General features: G+C 42.5%; 1 protein-coding gene across 2 annotated transcripts in view; it reads left to right on the top strand.

Moving 5' to 3' along the window:
- The first annotated feature begins 3,413 nt into the window (after positions 1-3,413).
- The window catches only part of Dnm3 (dynamin 3), a 466,696-nt gene continuing 450,050 nt past the window's right edge, over positions 3,414-20,059 (top strand). For both annotated transcript variants that reach the window (XM_038349305.2, XM_038349304.2), the window contains exon 1: positions 3,414-3,734. In XM_038349305.2, coding sequence (XP_038205233.1) covers positions 3,574-3,734 — 161 coding nt within the window. In that variant the 5' untranslated portion in view covers positions 3,414-3,573. The remainder of the gene's footprint in view (positions 3,735-20,059) is intronic.

A 20,059-nucleotide genomic window follows, 5' to 3' on the forward strand; every position in this document is an offset into this window, starting at 1 on the left:
GGATAGCTTGGCAAAGGCTTACAATTTCAGTTCAGCTTTGCTTCATAAAATTTTATTGAATCCTGTGCTGTGCACTGTGGGAAATAAACAAGATGTGACTTTGTAATAATGTGATGGATTGTTAAGAACATGAATCCCTAAACTCATATATCCAAGGATGGGATTTTTGAGAGTTTAAATATTTTTTCTAGGTATACTTTCAATCCTTTTAGGGCATGCTTTCATCCTGAAGCATATTTTAAAAATATATGTCTGTGTATATACACATATATTTATTATTTATAGATTTAATTTTGGAAATAGCCAGGCTATGAGGAACTAGGTCTTATGAATAAGGTAGGTGATCAAAATGGAGAAAGTTCTGTTTATCTAAGGTGAAGTGTAACTGTATCTCATGGAGTGTGACTTTTTGGAGGGAATGTCATCAATTTTAAAAGAGCCTCTCTCGTGTGGTGCGGCATCTTGCATCAAGGTCATCTCTTAGAATGACCATGAAGTAAAATACTCACGGATGAATGTTCTGATGGCTTTATCAAAGTTCTAACTTCTTACACACGAAGGCTGAACAGGGGGGCTCTGGACCTTTAGGAACTACCAGGAAGGTAGTGGGGACATAACTGTGAGAGCCAGAGAATGAAACCTGGCTTCCATCCCTGGTGGTTTGACAGGGTTGAGGTGACTGTGTGGTTGATACAGTCAGGAAACTGGGCACTGAGAAGACTCCCTCTGTAGATTTCATGTCTATTGGGACAGTAGAAGTTGTTTTCTGTCAGTTTGTCCCATCTGCTTTCCCTCTTATACTTCTGTTTCCTATTTGCTTCGCCCGCATTAATTTATGAGTAGAAATTGATGCCTCTGAAGGACCTTGGCTATTTCTGTGCGGATCCAGGCTTTCTTGGTGCTGAGTTTCTGCAGCACGATCTGGGAAAGGGAAGTCAAGATTGAAAGCCAAGAGCAATTGAATGGCTTCTTATAACTAAACCAACAGGACTGACTTGAAGTTTCCATGGTTGATATGTTTTCTTTTTTAAAATTTCCTTTCCTTTTTTTTTTCCTTATTGTTGTTGTTTTTGAGACAGGGTTTCACTATGTAGTCTTGGTTGTCCTGGAACTCACTCTGTAGACCAGGCTGGCCTGGAACTCACAGAGATCCCTTGCCTCTGCCTCCCGAGTGCTGGGGTCAAAGGTGTGTGCCATCACTGCCTGGCTAATAATTTTTTTTAAAAAAAGATTTATTTATTATGTATACAACATTCCTTCCATGTACACCTGCACACCAGAAGGGGGCACCAGATCTCATTACAGATGGCTGTGAGCCACCATGTGGTTGCTGGGAATTGAACTCCGGACCTCTGGAAGAGCAGTGAGTGTTCTTAACTGCTGAGCCATCTCGCCAGCCCCTAATAATTTCTTCCTAATGCTCAGTAGCATTGTCTCTACATTAGAGCTCAGAAGACTGGACAAGGATTAGTGCACTCAGCTTTGCTCTACACAGCATGCAGTGGAGTGTGGGAGGAGCCCAGTAAGGACCATGTTTTCTTAGTTGCTATCCATGACTCTCTGCTAATGGAATCATTACTCTCTGATTTTCATCTCATATTCCTTTAAGTAAACCCTATGTCTGAAGTAAGCTTGAGCTGTGTGAAAAATGCCATTGTCTGCATAGCTTAAAAAAGACATTTATTCTTCAAAGTTCTAGGAAATTTAAGGTCAAGATGTCTGCTAGTCTGTCCTGGTGGGGGATACTTTTCTCTCTGGAAAGTGGTTGTCTTCTTGCTGTGTCGTCACTTGGCAGATGGGGTTGGGACTCTGGTGTTTTTATTACACGAACGCTAGCTTTTTCAAACCAGAGTTCCACCATCATGACTTCATTTATCACCAATCATTTCCTTAGATCAAATACAGCCACACTGGGAGGCTATGACTTGTGATTGTTACTATTGACTGTCAACCTGGCAGGATCTAGAATCACCCTAGAAACAAACCTGTGGGCGTGTCTTTAAAAGATTATTTAAATTAGGCTAATTAAGGTGGGACTATTTCACATGCTGGTATTTATGTCTGCTTAGAAAGGAAAAAACCAGGTGACCAGCATTTATTTCTCTCTTCTTCCTCCCTGTGGAAACAGTGTGACCAACTTCCATCCACATCTTCCCTGCCACAAGCTCCTGGAGAGCAATGGCCGAGAGAAATGTTTCCTCAGGGTCAGCTCAGAGGTTTCTGCATGAGTGGTCCAAAGGAGCCAGGCTCCATCCCACATGTGGCACTGTAGTCCATGTGGTACTGGTTTTGCAGGCATGAAAATTGCAAGGTGGAAGCAGTCATGAAATCTTATGCCACACTTCCAGAGAGCCACTGAGGCTAGGTAAGTGCGAGGCAGGGTCAGACTCCTTGCTGGAGTTCCAGAGGGGCAATAGTGTGAAGACAAAACCTAAGTCACAGTGACGACCCCAGGATGCTGGAGAGGCAACAGAGATTTCTATGGAGTCTCTAACCTTCATGTTACTTAAAGTCACTGGACAGTCTTCAGGTAGAGTATGTGCAAGACAAGAAAACATTGCACACTAAATCCTGTCACTATTCAAAATGCACAGGACAGAGAACCGCTGTAAGGAGGTGAAGAAGCATGGCCGTTTACCCTGTATATCCACCATTAGGCACAGAACCTTTTCGGTGTGCTAAATTTAACAGAACAAGTGCAGACTGCATGGTTAATTGACATACTTCACAGCTAATCTCTTTGTCCTGTCCAGGAGCTAAAAGGACTGCTAGCTAAGGCAAGGGTTCCCCAAGGCCCAAATGGATATGGTAGATTGAAGGGGGTAGGGAACAGAAAGTTCAAGGAATTCACGTTAACTTCCAGGAGGCTGAGGAGGACAGGCCAGTAAAGGTGAGTATTTCAATAATGAGGTTAAAAAACCCAGTTCTCCAATGGAGGAAGAACTGACTCCAAAAGGCTAGCTTATCTCTGCCTCCCACAGTAATCTGGGGTTCTGGAATGGGATGTGCAACAAGAGATTTCCTGTTGGGAAATGTATTCTGGTGCAGTGCAATGGTGGTGGTGGTGGTGGTGGTGGTAGTGGTGCATGGTGAAGCTGATGACAGTGTTCGGTTGTTAGCTCTTGGCTGTGCTTTCTGCTGGGTTTTGTCAGGGTAGCTCCTTGAAAAGGAACAGGAATGCCATATGGGAGTGATTTGATCAAGTGCAGTAACTTTGCCCTTTAGCCTGGGTGGTGGCATCTGGCCGCAGCTGGGAGGCAGTGCATGCGCGGCTGGCCAGGGCAGGAGGGTTGGAAACTCTAGGGAGGAGCAGGCGAGGGGCGTGGTGTGGGCGTAACCATGTGGAACTAGGCCACACCTCCCTCTCATCTCTCGCCTGCGCAAGCGCGCTGTGGGCCGTTAGCTGTCAGGAGCCTAGCAGCGGGCGGTCGGGATCCGACGTCTGTGCGGGGACTCAGCTGTCTGAGCCCCGCGCAGCAACCACCCCGACAAGCAAGCTCCCTGAGACCCGGGCTGCCTGCCAGGTCATAGAGTCGAGCGGAGACCTGTAGGGCAGTTGGTCGCTCAGGCAAGATGGGGAACCGGGAGATGGAGGAGCTGATCCCACTGGTGAACCGTCTGCAGGACGCCTTCTCGGCGCTGGGACAGAGCTGTCTGCTGGAGCTGCCGCAGATTGCCGTGGTGGGCGGTCAGAGCGCCGGCAAGAGCTCGGTGCTCGAGAACTTCGTGGGCAGGTGAGCGCACTGGGAGCGCGGTGGGGGCGCGGCCGTGGGGGCGCCCCTGCTCCAGGCCGTTGGAACGTGGACCGGTGTGGGGAGCCCGAGGGTGGACTAGAGGCTGCGGCGGATTGGGGGCAGAGCAGTAGTGTTACTGTAGCAGGCGGGGTCCTCCCTGCTCTGGGCATCCTTCGTCCCTGCATCCTCCACCCCGTGGTGACCCCCTGTCTGCCTTTCATCCTGCTATACAAAGCCATTTCCTCCCCACCCTTGGTGGGGGAGTCGGGGTCCGCCCCAGGATCCACTTCCCTCTCTGGGAAGCCTCTGGCAACCTGGATGCGCAGCTCGGTGCTTTCCAGTCCCCTGGTCTCTTCCTCGGTCTCAACGACCTCCTCCTTTTCCTGTCACCCTCCCCTAAGCTTTCAGCTCTGCTGTGGGGATTTACCCCTCCTCCTCTGTTCTTTTCCCCTGGCTCTGGCTCTCCAATCTCTCTACTGTTTGAGACAGTCATCGCCTGCCCCGAGCTGGGGAGGCGGGGTGTGTGGACCCAGAAACCCCTGTGGTGAATGCTTATCCGGAGATGCTTGTCTACCGTTCGCCCCGGGAGCAGAAGAATAAACGGTGGTGTGTTTGAGTGTGCACCCATTCACTGCTCAGACATGACTGAAAACCCGAGACCTCCGGGGATGACCATGGACTTGTCACGTTCAGGTGCCTTGTCATTCCTGCATCATCTCAGAACTGACCAGCATCTTTCTCGCACTCTCTCTGTTCCCCCCTCCCCCCAGCATCCTCTTGCGTTCCTTAAGCTCTTATTTATCTCGCTGGTCTTCAAACTAACATACAGAATCCAAATTGTAGTTGTGGCTTTCTTAACGTCTCCCAATTAAAAAACAAATAAAAAATTGTCGTTTTAAGTAGGGAATCAACGTTTCTTTCAGTGAACAATTCAGGGAGGATTAGTTACCCTAATGGCCTTGCGTGAGGAGCGCACCATGAAGGCTGAAATCATCTTCCCAGTAGTAAACCAGGTAGAATGTGCCCCAGTGAAGAAGGTGGGCTGGGGCGGGAAGGGGGGCTTTCGGAGATTGCACTTTATTCTTTTATTTGGCTGTCGAGCTACTTGTGATGCAGAGGGTCCTGCTGCGGTCCTCCACCCCCTTCTTTTATTGCTTGGCAATGTGTAAACTGTTAACACTGACGATTCCCACATTTTGGGGTGTGAGCATCCTAAAGTGCGTTTTCTTTTTTTTCCTCTGGTGATGCGCCACCTCTCAGGAGATACGCTTTATTTTTCTTAATACGAACTAGAAAGATAAAAAGTGGAATTGCTGGCAAGTGGCTGCTACCTTTGGGTAGTTCGCCCCCTAGTCATTTCCCCATGTTTTTATAATTCATTTTGCTCAATAAGAATAGAGATAGCAAAACATTTTGCCTACATCACCTCAGACTTCTGTAAGGCAAGGAGCTATTTAATAATACTTATTTTTAAAACAACCTTAAAGATTAAAATTGTGTTTCAAATGCAACAGCCATGTTTTTATGCATCTTTCTTATAATTTATTTGGTTGTGCATTTAAGTATATCTTGGTGAGTGCCTTTGAACTCAATGTAAATTCTATGCACATGTCTCAGTTCTGCTCTCCAGCTTTGAAAATCTGAGCAGTCTTCTTAACGTTATACAGCAAGTGTGCTGAGTTCCCTTTGCTAGCTGCATTCTTTTGTAATGAGAATGAAAGAGGAGATAGAGTAGAGGAATATATTTAATTTTGGACATTTTTTCACAATTAAATGAAAAATAGTAACTATAAAAATCAGAGCACTTACCAGAATGCATCGGTAATTTGCTGTACTTTATCAAGTTTTACTAGTAGTTCCTGTTGGGATGATAAAGAAAATAAGGAACATAGAAGAATATGCTCATTAAGTAAGCACATAAAGTCTTTGTTAGCTTCAGGGTGGCATCTGCCTAGCACAGCTTATATATTAAGGAGAAAACTTAATTAGAAGGTCATTTGACTTTAACCAAGATTTCGGTCATTGAATTATTGAAGAATCTAATTTCTAATTATAACTCAACCTTAGGGGAAAAAAATCTCTCCATTTTCAGAAGTAAATCAGCCCAGGATTTTTTTTAAAAGGTATTCATGTTTCACTTTAACCTCTTAACTTTTTACTAACCAGGAGTTTTATAACTGATATAAAGTTCTTTAAAATGCACTATTTCTTCTCTACGCATAGCTGTTTTCATTTGAATGCTTGACCAATGGTGTAGTGATAGAGTATAATCAAGCTCCAGGGGCTTCAGTTGGGTAAATTGTTTGCTTCTGAATTAAGCTTGTTCTCTTCAAATAGTGTTGCATTTATTGATTGATTTATTTACACTTAACAATACACCTTTAGTAGCCAACCATATCTTTCTCCCCAAAATTGTTTGCTTATGTTGATTTTTTCTAGATACCATTGAACGCATTTGGATGTGAATGTGTTTATTTAGCTGTTTCTGTAAAACTAATTTGGGGGTGATAAGTTTGAGTGTATTATGAATAAAATGCATCATGAATGAACTCCTTGTTTGTGATTTTCTTGCTGAAACGACAAATTTGCATATTAATGTGATATAGTGTGAGTAGCTAGATTGTTTTGATTGTTCAAGGAGAGCCTATATGCTGGCAGTGAGAAGCTGTTTAAGGTCTATGGGTCTAATCCACAGACTGAAGCCATGGATTGAAGGAAGATAGGGGTTCACTACCGGACTCAAATCTGTCCATCCGTCTAGTTTGTAAATGGAAGAATCGAATCTATTCAACTGCTTCCTTACTTGTGTATTCATATGAACTTTCTTGCCTCCCTTCCAGCTGAACTCAGGGCCGTGTGCATGCCAGGAAGGTGCTCCACTGCTTAGCTGTAGTTCCAACCCATCTCCCCTTTGAAACAAAAAGACTTTAATCACTCTGTATCCTAGGCAGGTCTTGAACTTGTGATAGTCCTCTCTCAGCTGCTGGGGAGCTGGGCTTACAGGCCTGAGCCACCTGCATAAAGAGAAAAGAGGCTTGGTTTTAAACATGCAGGCTTGGAGAGCAGGCATGATGAAAACAATGGCTGGGATTTTCTGAGTGATTGCCACACGCTGGATACTATCTTGGGTGCTTTAATGTGAATAATCTCATTTAATCCTCATAAAACTCTAAAGGGGTAGGTACGCTCATTCATTTCATTTTACCTAATAGTAAATTAAAATGTAATGAGCTTGAACAAGTCACTCATGGCTAATTTGAGTTAATGTAAAAACTTTAGTTCAACCTGAGGTGTTAGAGCTCTTTAATCTTGTCTTTAAAGCCTGTGTGCCGCACTGCCTGACCCCGTGGAGGTTGATCACTCCTGGTCAATACTTTTAGCATCTTTCCTATTGGTCTTATAACCCTGTGCATATGAACAAGAAACTGCTATATTGATAATTCTATTCCTATGCTGTTGTGTACATCTACTCGCTTAGAAGTATTGATTAAAAGACACAGATTTTTATTTACTATATTAGACATTCCTGAAGATAACTCTGAAACATAATTGGTTGTTTCCTTAAGTATGTGTTTAGAGTGCATACAACTTGTTTATTGAGGTGCTAAGCGAAAGCTGTGCTAGCTGCTAATGTGCAAATGTTTTTAATGATACACTTGATAGCAGCATTAGTTGTACAATGCTAATTATATAGGCAGGAGATTCAGTGTTCTTTTATTCCAGTCTGAGTGGTAAACAGACCTCCAATTCTAAGATTTTTTTTGTGGTTAATGGAAACCAGATAAAAGATTTTTAAACATTGACTGTACTTATGGGAGTTTGTTTCAATGTGGAAATTTCTCAATAACATTTATCTGTTTACTTATGAGGTTTAAAAAGATGTTGGCTATCCAGTTTGAGGGAAACTGTGATGATGTCATTGGATATGATTAGATAATTAAATCTAAAATTTATGTGGCTCAACCACTAACCTTTTCTCAATTCTTTTGACAGATTTCATGAACATGTTTAAAATTGAGTAAGAGTCCTCTAATTGTGAACAAGGTTAAAACTTATTAAACCAGAGTACATTTGTATTGAGGGGAAGGATCTTGTTAAAATAACAAAGCATGTAAGTTTCTGGATTTTTAAAAAGGAAATGGCTCTTAGGATTATACTTATTAGGTTAGTGGATGCTGACAATTAAAATATAATACCTATTGAAAATTATGCTTAGAAAGTTCCAGAGAATTATTCAGTAAAATACAAAAAATATGAACGGTTTTTTATCTAACAAGTTAGTGGAACTTGAAATTATGAAGCTATGTGTACTGAATCAGCATTATATAATGCCTTCTAAGAATATTATTGGTTCACAATTAGTAGGGCTTATCCACTATACCAACATTTCTTATTTAAATACTAGTAATGTCTGAAAAGAAATAGGGCTAAGTGAAGTGGCTTTGATAGAATATCTTCATTTTGAATTTATTTATAATTAACCAATATAAAAGTGATCTTAACATCTTAAGGAATGAAGCTGGGGGACTGAGAAGATGGCTTCTCAGTGATTAAGTGAGCTTGTTGTGCGAGTGTGTGGACCTGAGTTTTGATGCTCAGCACTCACAATAAGTTAGGCATGTCCTTGAGTGACTGTAACCCCAGAAACAGGTGGATCCCAGGAACTTGATACCCAGTCAGCCTCACCAGAACTGCAGGTTTCAGGTTCACTGAGAGACCCATCTCAAAAAATTTAGAGGGAGAGCAATAGAGTAAGATGCCTGCCTCCGGCATGCACCCACATACATATATGTGCATAGAACCCTCTCCGCTTATAATTCATACAAAAAATAATGATCAAAAGAATGAAGTTGGGGCAGGCATAGCATCTCATGCCTCTAATGTACTCGGGATGCTGAGATGCTGTGAGTTTCAGGACAGCCTGGGCTGTAGTGTGAAACTCTGTCTCGACACCTGTCCCACAAACCACCACCTCATCACGACTAAAACTGTGGGCCAGGCAGCCTTCCATAATCTCAGAGGAATGGAAACAGTATTTAGGCACATTAGAACATAGAGTTTTGGGTTCTCTATCAATGAAATACAATATTTGATTTATATGTTAGCATGCTTTCTATTGCTATAACAACATTATAGAGACTGGATAATTTTATAGAGAAATGAGTTTTATTTAGCTCAAAGTTTTAGAGGCTGGAAACTCAGGCAGCACTGTATGACTCTGGTGAGGGCTTCACGGAAGGTGGCTTCATGGTCGAAGTGTGTGCGGAAGAGGTACAGGTCTGGTGGGAAGCTGAGAAGCCTGAGAGAGAAAGTGGGGGAAGGGAATGTTTTTCTCTTATAACAGCCACCTTGAGAAAGTGTATCAACACCTTCGGAGATCAGTGATCTCAATCATCCATCTCTATCAAGGCTTACGTCCTAACTGTTCTCCTACCCCTTACCACTGCCAACAGAAGCCAAGCTTCGGAGACAAACCCTGCCCAAACCAGTAGCGTGAGGCTGTGAGGCTGTTCTTAGACCTCGCCTTTTCTGTGGCTACTGTTAAGCAGTTTAAATGATGAGGTTTTACTCATTTATGCTGGTCTTACTTACTTTTAAGTGGACCAAAGGCAGCCAGGAAAAGGGGACTTTTTCTCTCCAACCAGGGCCAAATTAAGAGAGCTAAAAGCTAATGTACTGTATAGAATAATCTAATATTCTTTATGGACAGAGGTTTTCCATTTCCCCATCTAAGCCCTCATTGCAAGTTCTGATATAATCAACATTGATGTGAAAATCCCAAAGGGTTATGACACACACATGTTTCAGTAATGGAGGGAAGGGCAGGCCAACACTAGTTTAGGCCTTACTATGTGTATAGGCCTGGACTCTGCTATGTAGTCTCCACATCTCTCAGCTCTTATAGTTTTCACATCCAAATGCCAATGGGGATAAAACTCAGAGGCAGAGAAGAGAGAAGCAAGCTGTTCATGTAGATCACAAAACTAGACTTAACCTTGGGCATGGCTCTTACGGAAATTACTGAGAAATACAGAGATAACACCAATGAACATTTATTTATAGAATTCTAAATATAGTGGGCATATAAAACACCCAGATGATATGTGTGTGTGTGTGTGTGTGTGTGTGTGTGTGTGTATGGAGAGAACTGTCAAGCCATTAAGATGTCTCAGTATGGAAAGGTACTTGCTCTGCCACCTTGATGACCTGAGTATCCATGAAGCCCACAATAAATCTGCTCTCTGACTCCACATATGTGTCATGGTGCACATATCCCCCTATACTAATAACAGGTAAAACTAAAATACAAGAAATGACAGGATAGAGTGTGAGATCATAACTTGCAAATGAATGTATAAGATCAAGGCTGTTGATTATACTGTCAATTAATTGGGATAAAAGCTTACAGTCTATCACTTTAAAATAAACCAGCTCTCCCCAAGCTGCAACTCTGAAATTGATCCAGGATTTAAGTGGGAAGTAGACAATATGTGGGTTACAGTGTTATTTTAGCTCAAGGCTACATGTACTGAAGTATCAATGTCAAGGCAGGGAGGTGGTGATCTGTGTCTCAGTGTCTGACCTGACAACAAGCCATTGCATTTAGACTGACTTTTTAATCACAACGAGATACTGTACATTACAGAGGGCCTGAGAGGAGAGGAGCAAAAAGAAAAGACATGGAGAGATCAAAACTATAACTTAGGGTAGAGGGGAGGATCTCAACGATAGAATATTTGCCTAATATGTGCAAACACGCACACGCGCACACACACACACACACACACACACACACACACACACACACCTTCAAGGCATTAAGAGTAAAGAGGAATTCCATTTTCTTATTTCAGAAGCATTTAGTTTGAGAGGGAAAAGCAGAAAAAGGGAAAAGATTTTATATCATGTGTATTGCTGGGCATGGTGGCATATCCCTTTAGTCCCCGCACTCTAGAGGCAGAGGTAGGTCAATCTTTGTGACTTTGAGGCCAGCCTAGTCTCCATATAGAGTCCCAGATTAGCCAGAACTACAGAGTGAGAACCTATCTTAATAAGCAAATAATAAAATGTATTTTTCAGAAGCCATTTTCACCATTTGAGATTGTTTATTAATAGTGCACTAATGGCATTTTGCACGTGTGACTGTGCATGGTTTATCTTCTCTTCCTTTTCCAGAAGCGAGAACATTGGCGTCACAAAAGATAGATGTATGAAACTTCCCTCTGGTTTAATTTTCACTCATTTCCGAGAGATTTGTCCAAGGTCAGGAAAAGTTAGAGAGCTGGCTCTGGAACTTGATGTTCAGAACTTGTAGCTTTGCCTTCGTTTTCATTGTCTCCTCTCCCTCCTCCCATTGTTTCTGACTGCCTCCCTCTCACCCCCACCCTGCCTCCTCCATTCCCCATTCCTTTGCAGTATTGGACCTGACCTTCTTCTTGACACTCCCCAGGATTATTCCTCGTGGTAGCGCGCCAGCACTTGACAACACATTGTTTTTTTCTACAGAGGGGGGTAGATGAAGACGGGGAGCAGGGTTTTTCTCAGATTTAGACAAGATGCTTTTCTGAGGCGGTTTACCCCTGAATAAAGTATGAGATTTAGAAGACCAAATCGCACACTGGTTGTTAACGTCTAGGTTGGCATCAACTAGAAAGCTAAACCTGTCACAGTCACCCTCAGGGCTTTCCTTAAACCAAGGCATGCTTCTGAAAATCTGTAAATAAATAATAGAACTGAATAGGTCACTATTTAAAGAAATGGATGGATTTCTAGGTAAAAGATATATTTGGGTAGCAAATACGCATCCTTCAGCTTGCCTGGTTCACATTCTTGCTTTTATTGTGTTTGCAGTCTTTGAGTTAATTGAGTGGCATTAAGGCCTCATATCATTATATAAGTAATCTTAATAGTTAGTTTTAAACAAGCATCAATATTGTTTTAAATCCTTAATTGTGCAGAGAGATTTCTATTTCCAGGTGCTGAAAGGGTAGGGTACATCAATGATTCTTTGTGACAGTATGTCATGTCCCCACTTCAAAAAAATGATGGAGCTAGGAGTTGCATATATAGACATACAGAAATAGGGTTTCTGAAACATCCCTTTGTCTATTGTTTCAGTGGCTTGGAATAAAAAAGACAGATCCACTTAAATAAGTAATTTTATGGGTGAGTCTCAGCTAGGGTTTCCATTGCTGCAATGAAACACCGTCACGAAAGCAACTTGGGGAGGAAAGGGTTTATTTGGCTTACACTTCCACGGTACTGTTCATCCCAGAAGGAAGTCAGGCCAGGAATTCAAAGCGGGGCAGTAAATGGAGGCAGGGACTGATACAGGGGGGCCGTGGAGCAGTGCAGCTTACTGTCTTGTTCCTCATGGCTCGCCCAACCTGCTTTCTTATAGAACCCAGGACCACCTACCCAGGATGACACTGCACACAATGGGTCCAGACCTCCCCCCCATCACTAGTTTAAAAAATATTTCACAGCCCTGCCTACAACTCAATCTGTTGGAGATATTTTCTTAATAAAAGGTCCCTCCTTTTAGATGACTTTAGCTTGTGTTTAAGTTGACAGAAAACTGTCCAGCACAGTGACCAATCTTGCTCATGGTTTGTGTGTTTTTAGAATCCCCTGGAAAGCAGCTTTTGAGAAGGTATCGTTGCATTATGGTAATAGGGCTTGTGTTTGGCTGGCTGAGTCTGAGCCCCATCTCTGAATCTCACTAGTATAGTAAGGGAGTTAACCTCCCTGGGCTTTAGTTTACATATCTGAGTTAATTTTTGGGGTGTGTGTGAGAGTGTGTAAATTCTGAGATGGTGCCTTGTATCTGACCCAAAAGATACATCCAATAAATTATGGCATTGTGCCTAAATCTTTTATTTAGACTAGATGTTTTTTGAACATTGGACACATAAGCCAAGGATGGCTGCTCTCTCCTATAATTTCATTGCTTGGTTGCTTGGGAAATTGAGGCAGGGAGTTTTGCCATGAGTTTCATGTGCCTGGGTAAGATAGAGAGTGAGAGATCCTGTTTCAAAACAAACAAAACTAAATAAAAAACAAAACCAAAATCAAGCTAACAGAAAACAAAACAAAAACCAACCCACCCAAAATAAAAGAAAATGTAGGAATGATCTGTTGTGTGTGTGTGTGTGTGTGTGTGTGTGTATGTGTGTGTGAATGTAACAAAATTAAAGTTGCATCAAAATACCTTTTCGATCTTGCCAGCTTAGTGCATCTTTGCGGCTTCCTGAGAGAAGCAGCTGCTCACATCCCGCACTAGCACAATGCAATTGTGTTCTTTCAATAGATACATATACATACACTGAATTAAATTACTTCTCCCAGCAGTTTCAAAGCTCTTTTTTGTTTATTAATTCATTAATCTTTACAAGTTCCCTGAGAGGGTAGTAAAGAATATTTTGTTAATTTAATTTATGAATGAAAACTATTCAGTTGACACACAAGGAGTCCCAAGTTGACTCCTGGAGACAATGAATGTAGTAGACTTAGTAGCAGGAGTAAGAGAATGAACTTTGCAGCCATTCTCAGCCATTCTAGAGAATAGATTTATTTTGTTACTTTAAAAACAATGTATGTTGTGTGCATATATGTGTGTTTGTGTGCTGATGGTCACAGCACAGAGGTCAGAGGACAACATGTACAGTTGGTTCTCTCCTTCCACAAAGTGGTTCCCGGAGATGGAACTCAGGTCAGATGGCAGCAGAATCCCTTGCCTGCTGAACCATCTTGTTGGTTGCATAGGTCTTAAGGAAGGCATTTGATTCTGTTATATGAAAAACACCATTTTTATTTGAAATGTTAACACACACACACACACACACACACACACACTCACACACACACACACACACACACAGTGACAAGTGCCCAAACCCACTGAGCCATCTTTCTATCCCTGTCAGAGGTCTAACTGCGATGAGAATTAGGGGAATTTCTAATTCAAGTTTGTGGATTTGGTATATACCGGTGGGAGGTCCGTCCCTTGAACATTGAAGAAGTGTCTCAGGTGAGCTGTGGTAGCACAATGGTGCCTTCCACTGCTGGCTTGTCTTCTTCAGCTTCCTCTGGCATCAAGGGCCTACCTTGGGTGCCTCTGCAGGGTTCTTACTATGTGGCTGGTTCCCTGTCTATTTTCCCAATATGTATGCCTGTTATTATTATTTTATATAATGTGATGATGACATACGGCAGGAGCTAAATGAGTGCTTTAGCTACTTCCTGGAGAAGTCATGGCTACAGGAGCTTTTGGAAGCTGGTCACATTGTAGCCACAGTCCAGTTAGCCTTTTTTTCATGCAGCCCGGTACACAAGCTCAGGGAGTGGTGTCTTCTAGGATGGATCTTCACACCTCAGTTAGAGCCACCAAGATGATCCCTCATAGGCGTACCTGAAGGCCTGTCTTCTAGGTAACTCCAGACCCTGTTGACAATAACCTTTAATCACAAAGGTTGCAACCTATTAGTGGGCCATAGTGTCAAAGTAGTTGGTTGTGATAGCCTTGACTAAGGCACCCAGCTATATCTAAGGTGACAATGACAGTTATTTATCATCTAGGCAGCATTAGGTTTTACTCTGGCTCTTCTTAAGGCTGTTGAAAGTGTCTGCACCATTTAAAATCTAATACTCTTTTAATCCTTTAGTGATTCTGCATTTAAATGGTTGAACTTATCCTTTTGTGATAGTAGGCACAATTCCCATTATATCATACTATCCTATGAGAATGAATTAAAATGGAGATCATTTTAGTATGATTTTTTAAAAAAATTACTGTCATTTAATTGAAAAAGTTAAATGTGGATGCAATAAAATCCAGTCATATGCAATAAAAGTTGCCCTTTGTTCATTGCAGCTTCTTAAGATAAGTCATTTGTCTTCATGTCTACCAGATTACTTCTGGGCTTATGTTTTCTTTGTGTGTTGTTCACATGTGCATGTGTGTGCACATGTGGGGAGACCGAAGATCAATATCCAGTGTCTTCCTTAATTGTTTTCCGTCTTAATTTTTGAGCGAGGATCTCTCCTAGAACCTAGAGCGCCTTGATTTGACTGGATAGCTAATGAGCTTCAGGGATCTTCCAGCCTTTACCTCCCCAGTGCTTTGCTTATAGACATCTAAACTCAGCTCCGCACGTTCTTCTGGCAAACACTTTCCTGGCTGAGCCACTTTCCCGGCCCCGAGTTTATAGTCTCATTATGTGAAATTTAATTTTGATGGCAGAGAGAGTTTAATAAACTTGCTTATAGTTAGCTGACAGGAGCAATTGAGTTCTGTTTGAACACAGCTTAGCAGATGGGTTGCGTTGTCGGCTGAGAGTCCATTCTGTGTCAGAGCTGTGGGAGGCGCCCTGGGAGCCGTCAGTTCTTCAGAAACTCGGTACCCAGTAGAATCTGATAGGCGCAACACTGGTATCATGGGGAAAGCAAATGTAGCGGTGACCTTTATTATCGCGACTTGACAGGGTTTAGAACTGCCTAAGAGACAAACTTCTGGGTTTGTCTGAGAGATTGTTTTCAGAGATGCTTAACTGAGGAGGGACCAGAGGCACTCCTCTATGGACTAGGGTCCCAGACTGAAGGAAAAAGAGGAGGTGGGGCGAGGCGCGTGAGCATTCCTCTCTCTTCTTCCTTGCTGTAGACACAGCGTGCCCAGTTGCCTCACGCTCTTGCGCCACCTTCCTTGCCAAGACGGCCTGTACTCCCAAACCATGAGCCCAAATCAATCTTTCTTTCCTCATAGTTTTTTTGCCAAGTATCTTGTCATAGAATAAAGACTGTAACCAATTTACCAACCTCTCAATTCTTAGGAGGGTTTATCAGAAAACAGTAGTTGGTGTGATATCTTAGATTGATGCTGAATATCTCTAGAAAACAGAATTGGAACAAATGGTTTGAAATTACAAAAAAGATTTCAACTTCACATAAGGGTGACTGCTCACTCTAGCAGCTAAAGATGTCTAGGCAGTGCTGTACCCACAGGGGACAGGGGACTGCAGAGTCACTGGCTGCTAGGTGTGTGGCAACTGGGAGGAGGACTGGGGCAAAAGCACTTTGAAGATTCTTTGAAATAGTCTGTGACTGAGCTTAATGGGCTTCAGAGAGGGTTCAGCTTTTTTAAAAAAATGTCTATTTTTTGCAGGTTTCATCTGGGTAGATAACAGATACATGAAACTGCTAAGACCTCCCTGGGTCTATCCTTTTTGGTATTCCAAGAGAAAAAGTAGCTCTTAGTGTGTGGGAGAGAAAAATGTAATTACTTATGGTACAGTTCATTGAAGGAAGCAGCTGTAGGTAAGGCTGTCATAGAAGTGAACTGTATTACTGGAAAAAAGAATTGATGTTAACATATTTTCTTAAATTTTCATATGTTTACCTCTGTGTGTGTGTGCACGCATATATGTGTATGTATAGATAGGCTAGAGAAAAGTTTGCTTGAGTTGGTTCTTTCCCCCCACAATCTGAGTCCCAGTGGTGGAACTCAGGTCCTCAGGCTCAGTGGCAAGTCTGTTTACCTGCAGAGCCAACTCACTCCCTGAGACCTGCATTCCCAATCATTCCACTTCTTAACCTTCACGTCCTTTAGGGATGTACCAATGTAGAAACCCGAGAAAGCATAGCTATCATTTACTCTGTTTTCAAAATCTTCCTAAATCTCATGCCTGATTTCTCCATTCAAAATACCCTCTGGGTCTAGGGCTATGGCTGACCAGTTAGGCGAATGATTGTCTGACATGTATCAAACCCAGGGTTTAATCCCCCAGCATAAAAATGACATATGTGGGGCTGGATAGATGGCTCAGAGGTTAAGAACATTGGCTGCTTTTCCAGAGGTCCTGAGTTCAATTCCCAGCAACCACATGGTGGCTCATAACCATCTACAATGAGATCTGGTGCATTCTTCTGGCATGCAGGCATGAACCCTGTAGACATAATAGATAAATAAAATAAAAAAATGACACATGCCTGCCATCCCTTCACTTGAGAGGTGGAGACAGGAGGACCAACAGTTCAAGGTCATCCTCTGCTACAAAGTGAGTTTGAGGCTAGCCTGGGCTGCATTGAAATCCCGTGTAAAAAACATATCAAAACTCCCTTCGATGTACCTCTCCTTCATCCTCATCTCAACAGTTCTGGTGAAGGCTCTCCCCATCTCACACTTGGGTGACTGGCAGCATCCTACTTCCTCTAGCCCCATTCAACTATTCCACCACACTGTTGCTGGCCTCAGGTAGAAACTTCCAAAGCACAGCTTTGATGTTTTCTCTTCTCAAGATCTCAAAGCTAATGCCTCCTCCCTGCGCCATTAGCATCTCTTCTTGAGTTTTTTTTTTTTTTTTTTTTTTTGACTCCTCTGGCTTTTGCCTGCCAACTCTTCCCACTTGGTATTTATCTCTCTTCTTGTCCGTTTTGTGCTCGCACCAATCATTTCTGACCACAGAGGTGCAAGCATGACTTTAGGAGCAGGTGCTGTTCCATAACCAGAAGGAGTTTGGATAGTCAAGCCAAATGTGCTATCTACCTTATGAAATGCATTGTTTTGGGGATGGAAAGGCAGTCTTAAAATGTATATATTTTCTTTCACGGAGTGGGAGACTGGCATAGATTGTGTTTTAAGATCTGAAGAGAAGAACATGTAGCTTGTGAAGCCAGATTGTCTGGGGTTACATGGCAACTATGCTACTTTGTAGCTCCATGGCCTTGGGAAGTCATTTAATTTTGCCTGTCTCAGCTTCCTCATCTGTATGGTGGGTCTGTATAGTGAGTTAGCACTAACACTAGACTCATAGAGGAGTAGGTAAGACATGTAAAGCCCTTAATGTAGTTTCTATCACATTGTGTTAATTTTGGTCACTCTAACAAAATGCCTCAGCAAATAGGAGAAGGAGGAGAAATTTTATTCTGACCCAATGGCACAATCCTTAGTCAGCTAGCTTCGTTGCGGTAGACCTTTGGTGGGGCAGAACAAACATGGCAGTGGGAGCATGTGACAAACAAGGCTGCTGACCTCATCACAGCTATGAAAAGGGAAATGGGGGGTACTGGGGACAAGCAATACTCTTCAAAGGCATCCTCCCAGCAGAAGTAGATTTCTTGGGTCTGCTCCTGGTGTGGGACCATGGTCTGTATTCTGTCAATTATATTTTAAATAAGCGCTGATTGGCCAGTAGTGAGGCAGGAAGTATAGGTGGAACAATCAGACAGGAAGTAGAGATGGGTCAATGAGAACAGGAGAATTCTGGGAAGAGGAAAGCTTGGTGCACAGTCCTGGCCCAGACACAGAAGAAGCAAGATGTGACTGCCCCACTAAAAAAGGTACTGAGCCATGTGGCTAACATATACTAGAATAATGGACTAATATGTTATAAGAGTTAATAAAAAGCCTGAACTAATGGGCCAATCAGTTTATAACTAATGTAGACCTCTGTGTGATTTCTTTGGGACTTAACAATTGTGGGAACCAGGCAGGACAGAAACCCCGACAACATGCTCCCACCTTCCGTAGTTTCTATCACCTTCCAACAGTCTATTCAATCATCAATCCACCAACAGGTTAACTCATTAGTTAGACTAAGGCCCTATGACCCAATTACTTCCCCCAAGTCCCTACCTCTGAACACTACACTAAGGCCTAAACCTTTTGGTGGATACTTCATTTCTAAACTATAAAGTGCACAGCATTTAGGATTATTATTGATGAGGACAGGGGTACAGGAAGACTTTGGCATCTTTAGGCCTTCAGTGTTGTAGATAATAAACAAGACCCCATTTCTATATAGAATCCAAGAAAGATTTCATGAAAAGGGTTGTGATTTAAGATGCCCATGAAAGAGTATGAATCTGGCTGGGCGGTGGTGGTGCACATCTTTAATCCCTGCACTCAGGAGGCAGAGGCTGACAGATCTCTGTGAGTTCAAGACCAGCCTGGTCTACAGAGCAAGTTCCAGGACAGCCAGGCTGTTATACAGAGAAACCCTGTCTCAAAAAACAAAGAAACAAACAAAAATAGTACGAAGAGCATAAATCTGATAAAGCAAGATGGAGTCAAAGGCACTAGGTAAGAATGTTTTATGGAACCAAAAGTTTTCCATCTGACTTAAATGGGAAATGATGGGAGATACCTGGCAGGATGAATTGGATCCTATGTTGGGCTGCTAAAACGAGAATCCAGTTCTTAACCCAGTGATGACAGCTTTGAGATGGAGATGACCACATGTTGACTGCAGTGTATCTGGATGGGGAGACATCAGGGACACTGAGGAAAATGACTGACATAGCGGTGATGAAGACGTGAACTTGCAGTCTTGTTTTTTAAATGGAAACAGAAAAAGTGTCATTTGAAAGAGAGAGTCTGTGATTGCCCAAGTTAAATGAAGACAAATCGGAGAGAGGAATCCTAAGTAATTTTCAACTTTGACTGGGCCTCTAGAAGAATGTAGTGTAATTTACACAGATCAGAGCATGTGCAGAAGGAAGGAACACATCCTCCTGTTACTTCCAGCTAATTGAGTCTTTCATTGTAGCTGGGCCTGGTGGCAAAGGCCAATAATCCCAGTGATTTGGGAGACAGTGGAAGGGGGATTACAAGGCCAAGGCCAGGCTGGGTTACAGAGCGAGTCAAGGCCTTCTCTGTCTCAATATTTAAAGAAAGCAAGACCATGGCTGGGCATATATCTCAGTGACAGAGTGCTTGCCTAGCATGCATGAGGTTGATCCCAGTATACAAGATAAATGAGTATGTTACTCTTATAACATGTTCAGGATCATCCATGAAGCACCCCTCTAACTGCCCGGCTATACTGATTATGATCTCCAACATTCTTACAACTTAAAGCTCCATCCCCCATTGCTTAGTAGCTGAATGTTTTCATCTGTTGGCTTAACATCAGTTCTGTATCACCAAAGTGGACTTAGAGCTGTTTATTAGCATCCTGCATGGTATCTTGTATCTTTGACAATATTAGTTCCAATGCTGTTATAAACTAGATGTTTGAACCCCCTAATGCTCAGATGTTGAAGTCAGAATTCCCAATGTGACTATGTTGGAGACTTGTCTGTAAGAAAGTAATTAAGAGGTCATATACCTGGGGTCTTGTCCTAAAAGGATCAGTGACCTTAAGACAGTGGTTCTCAAACCTTCCTAATGCTACAGCCCTTTAATACAGTTCCTCAAGTTGTAGTGACCCCCAACTATAATATTATTCTTGCTGCTACTTCATAACTGTAATTTTGCTACTGTTGCGAATTGTAATGTAAGTACCCGTGAAAGGGTTGTTGGCCCCCCTCAAGTGGGGTCATAATCCACA

The sequence above is a fragment of the Arvicola amphibius genome, chromosome 12, assembly GCF_903992535.2.
Source record: "Arvicola amphibius chromosome 12, mArvAmp1.2, whole genome shotgun sequence".
NCBI classification, from domain to species: Eukaryota; Metazoa; Chordata; class Mammalia; order Rodentia; family Cricetidae; genus Arvicola; species Arvicola amphibius.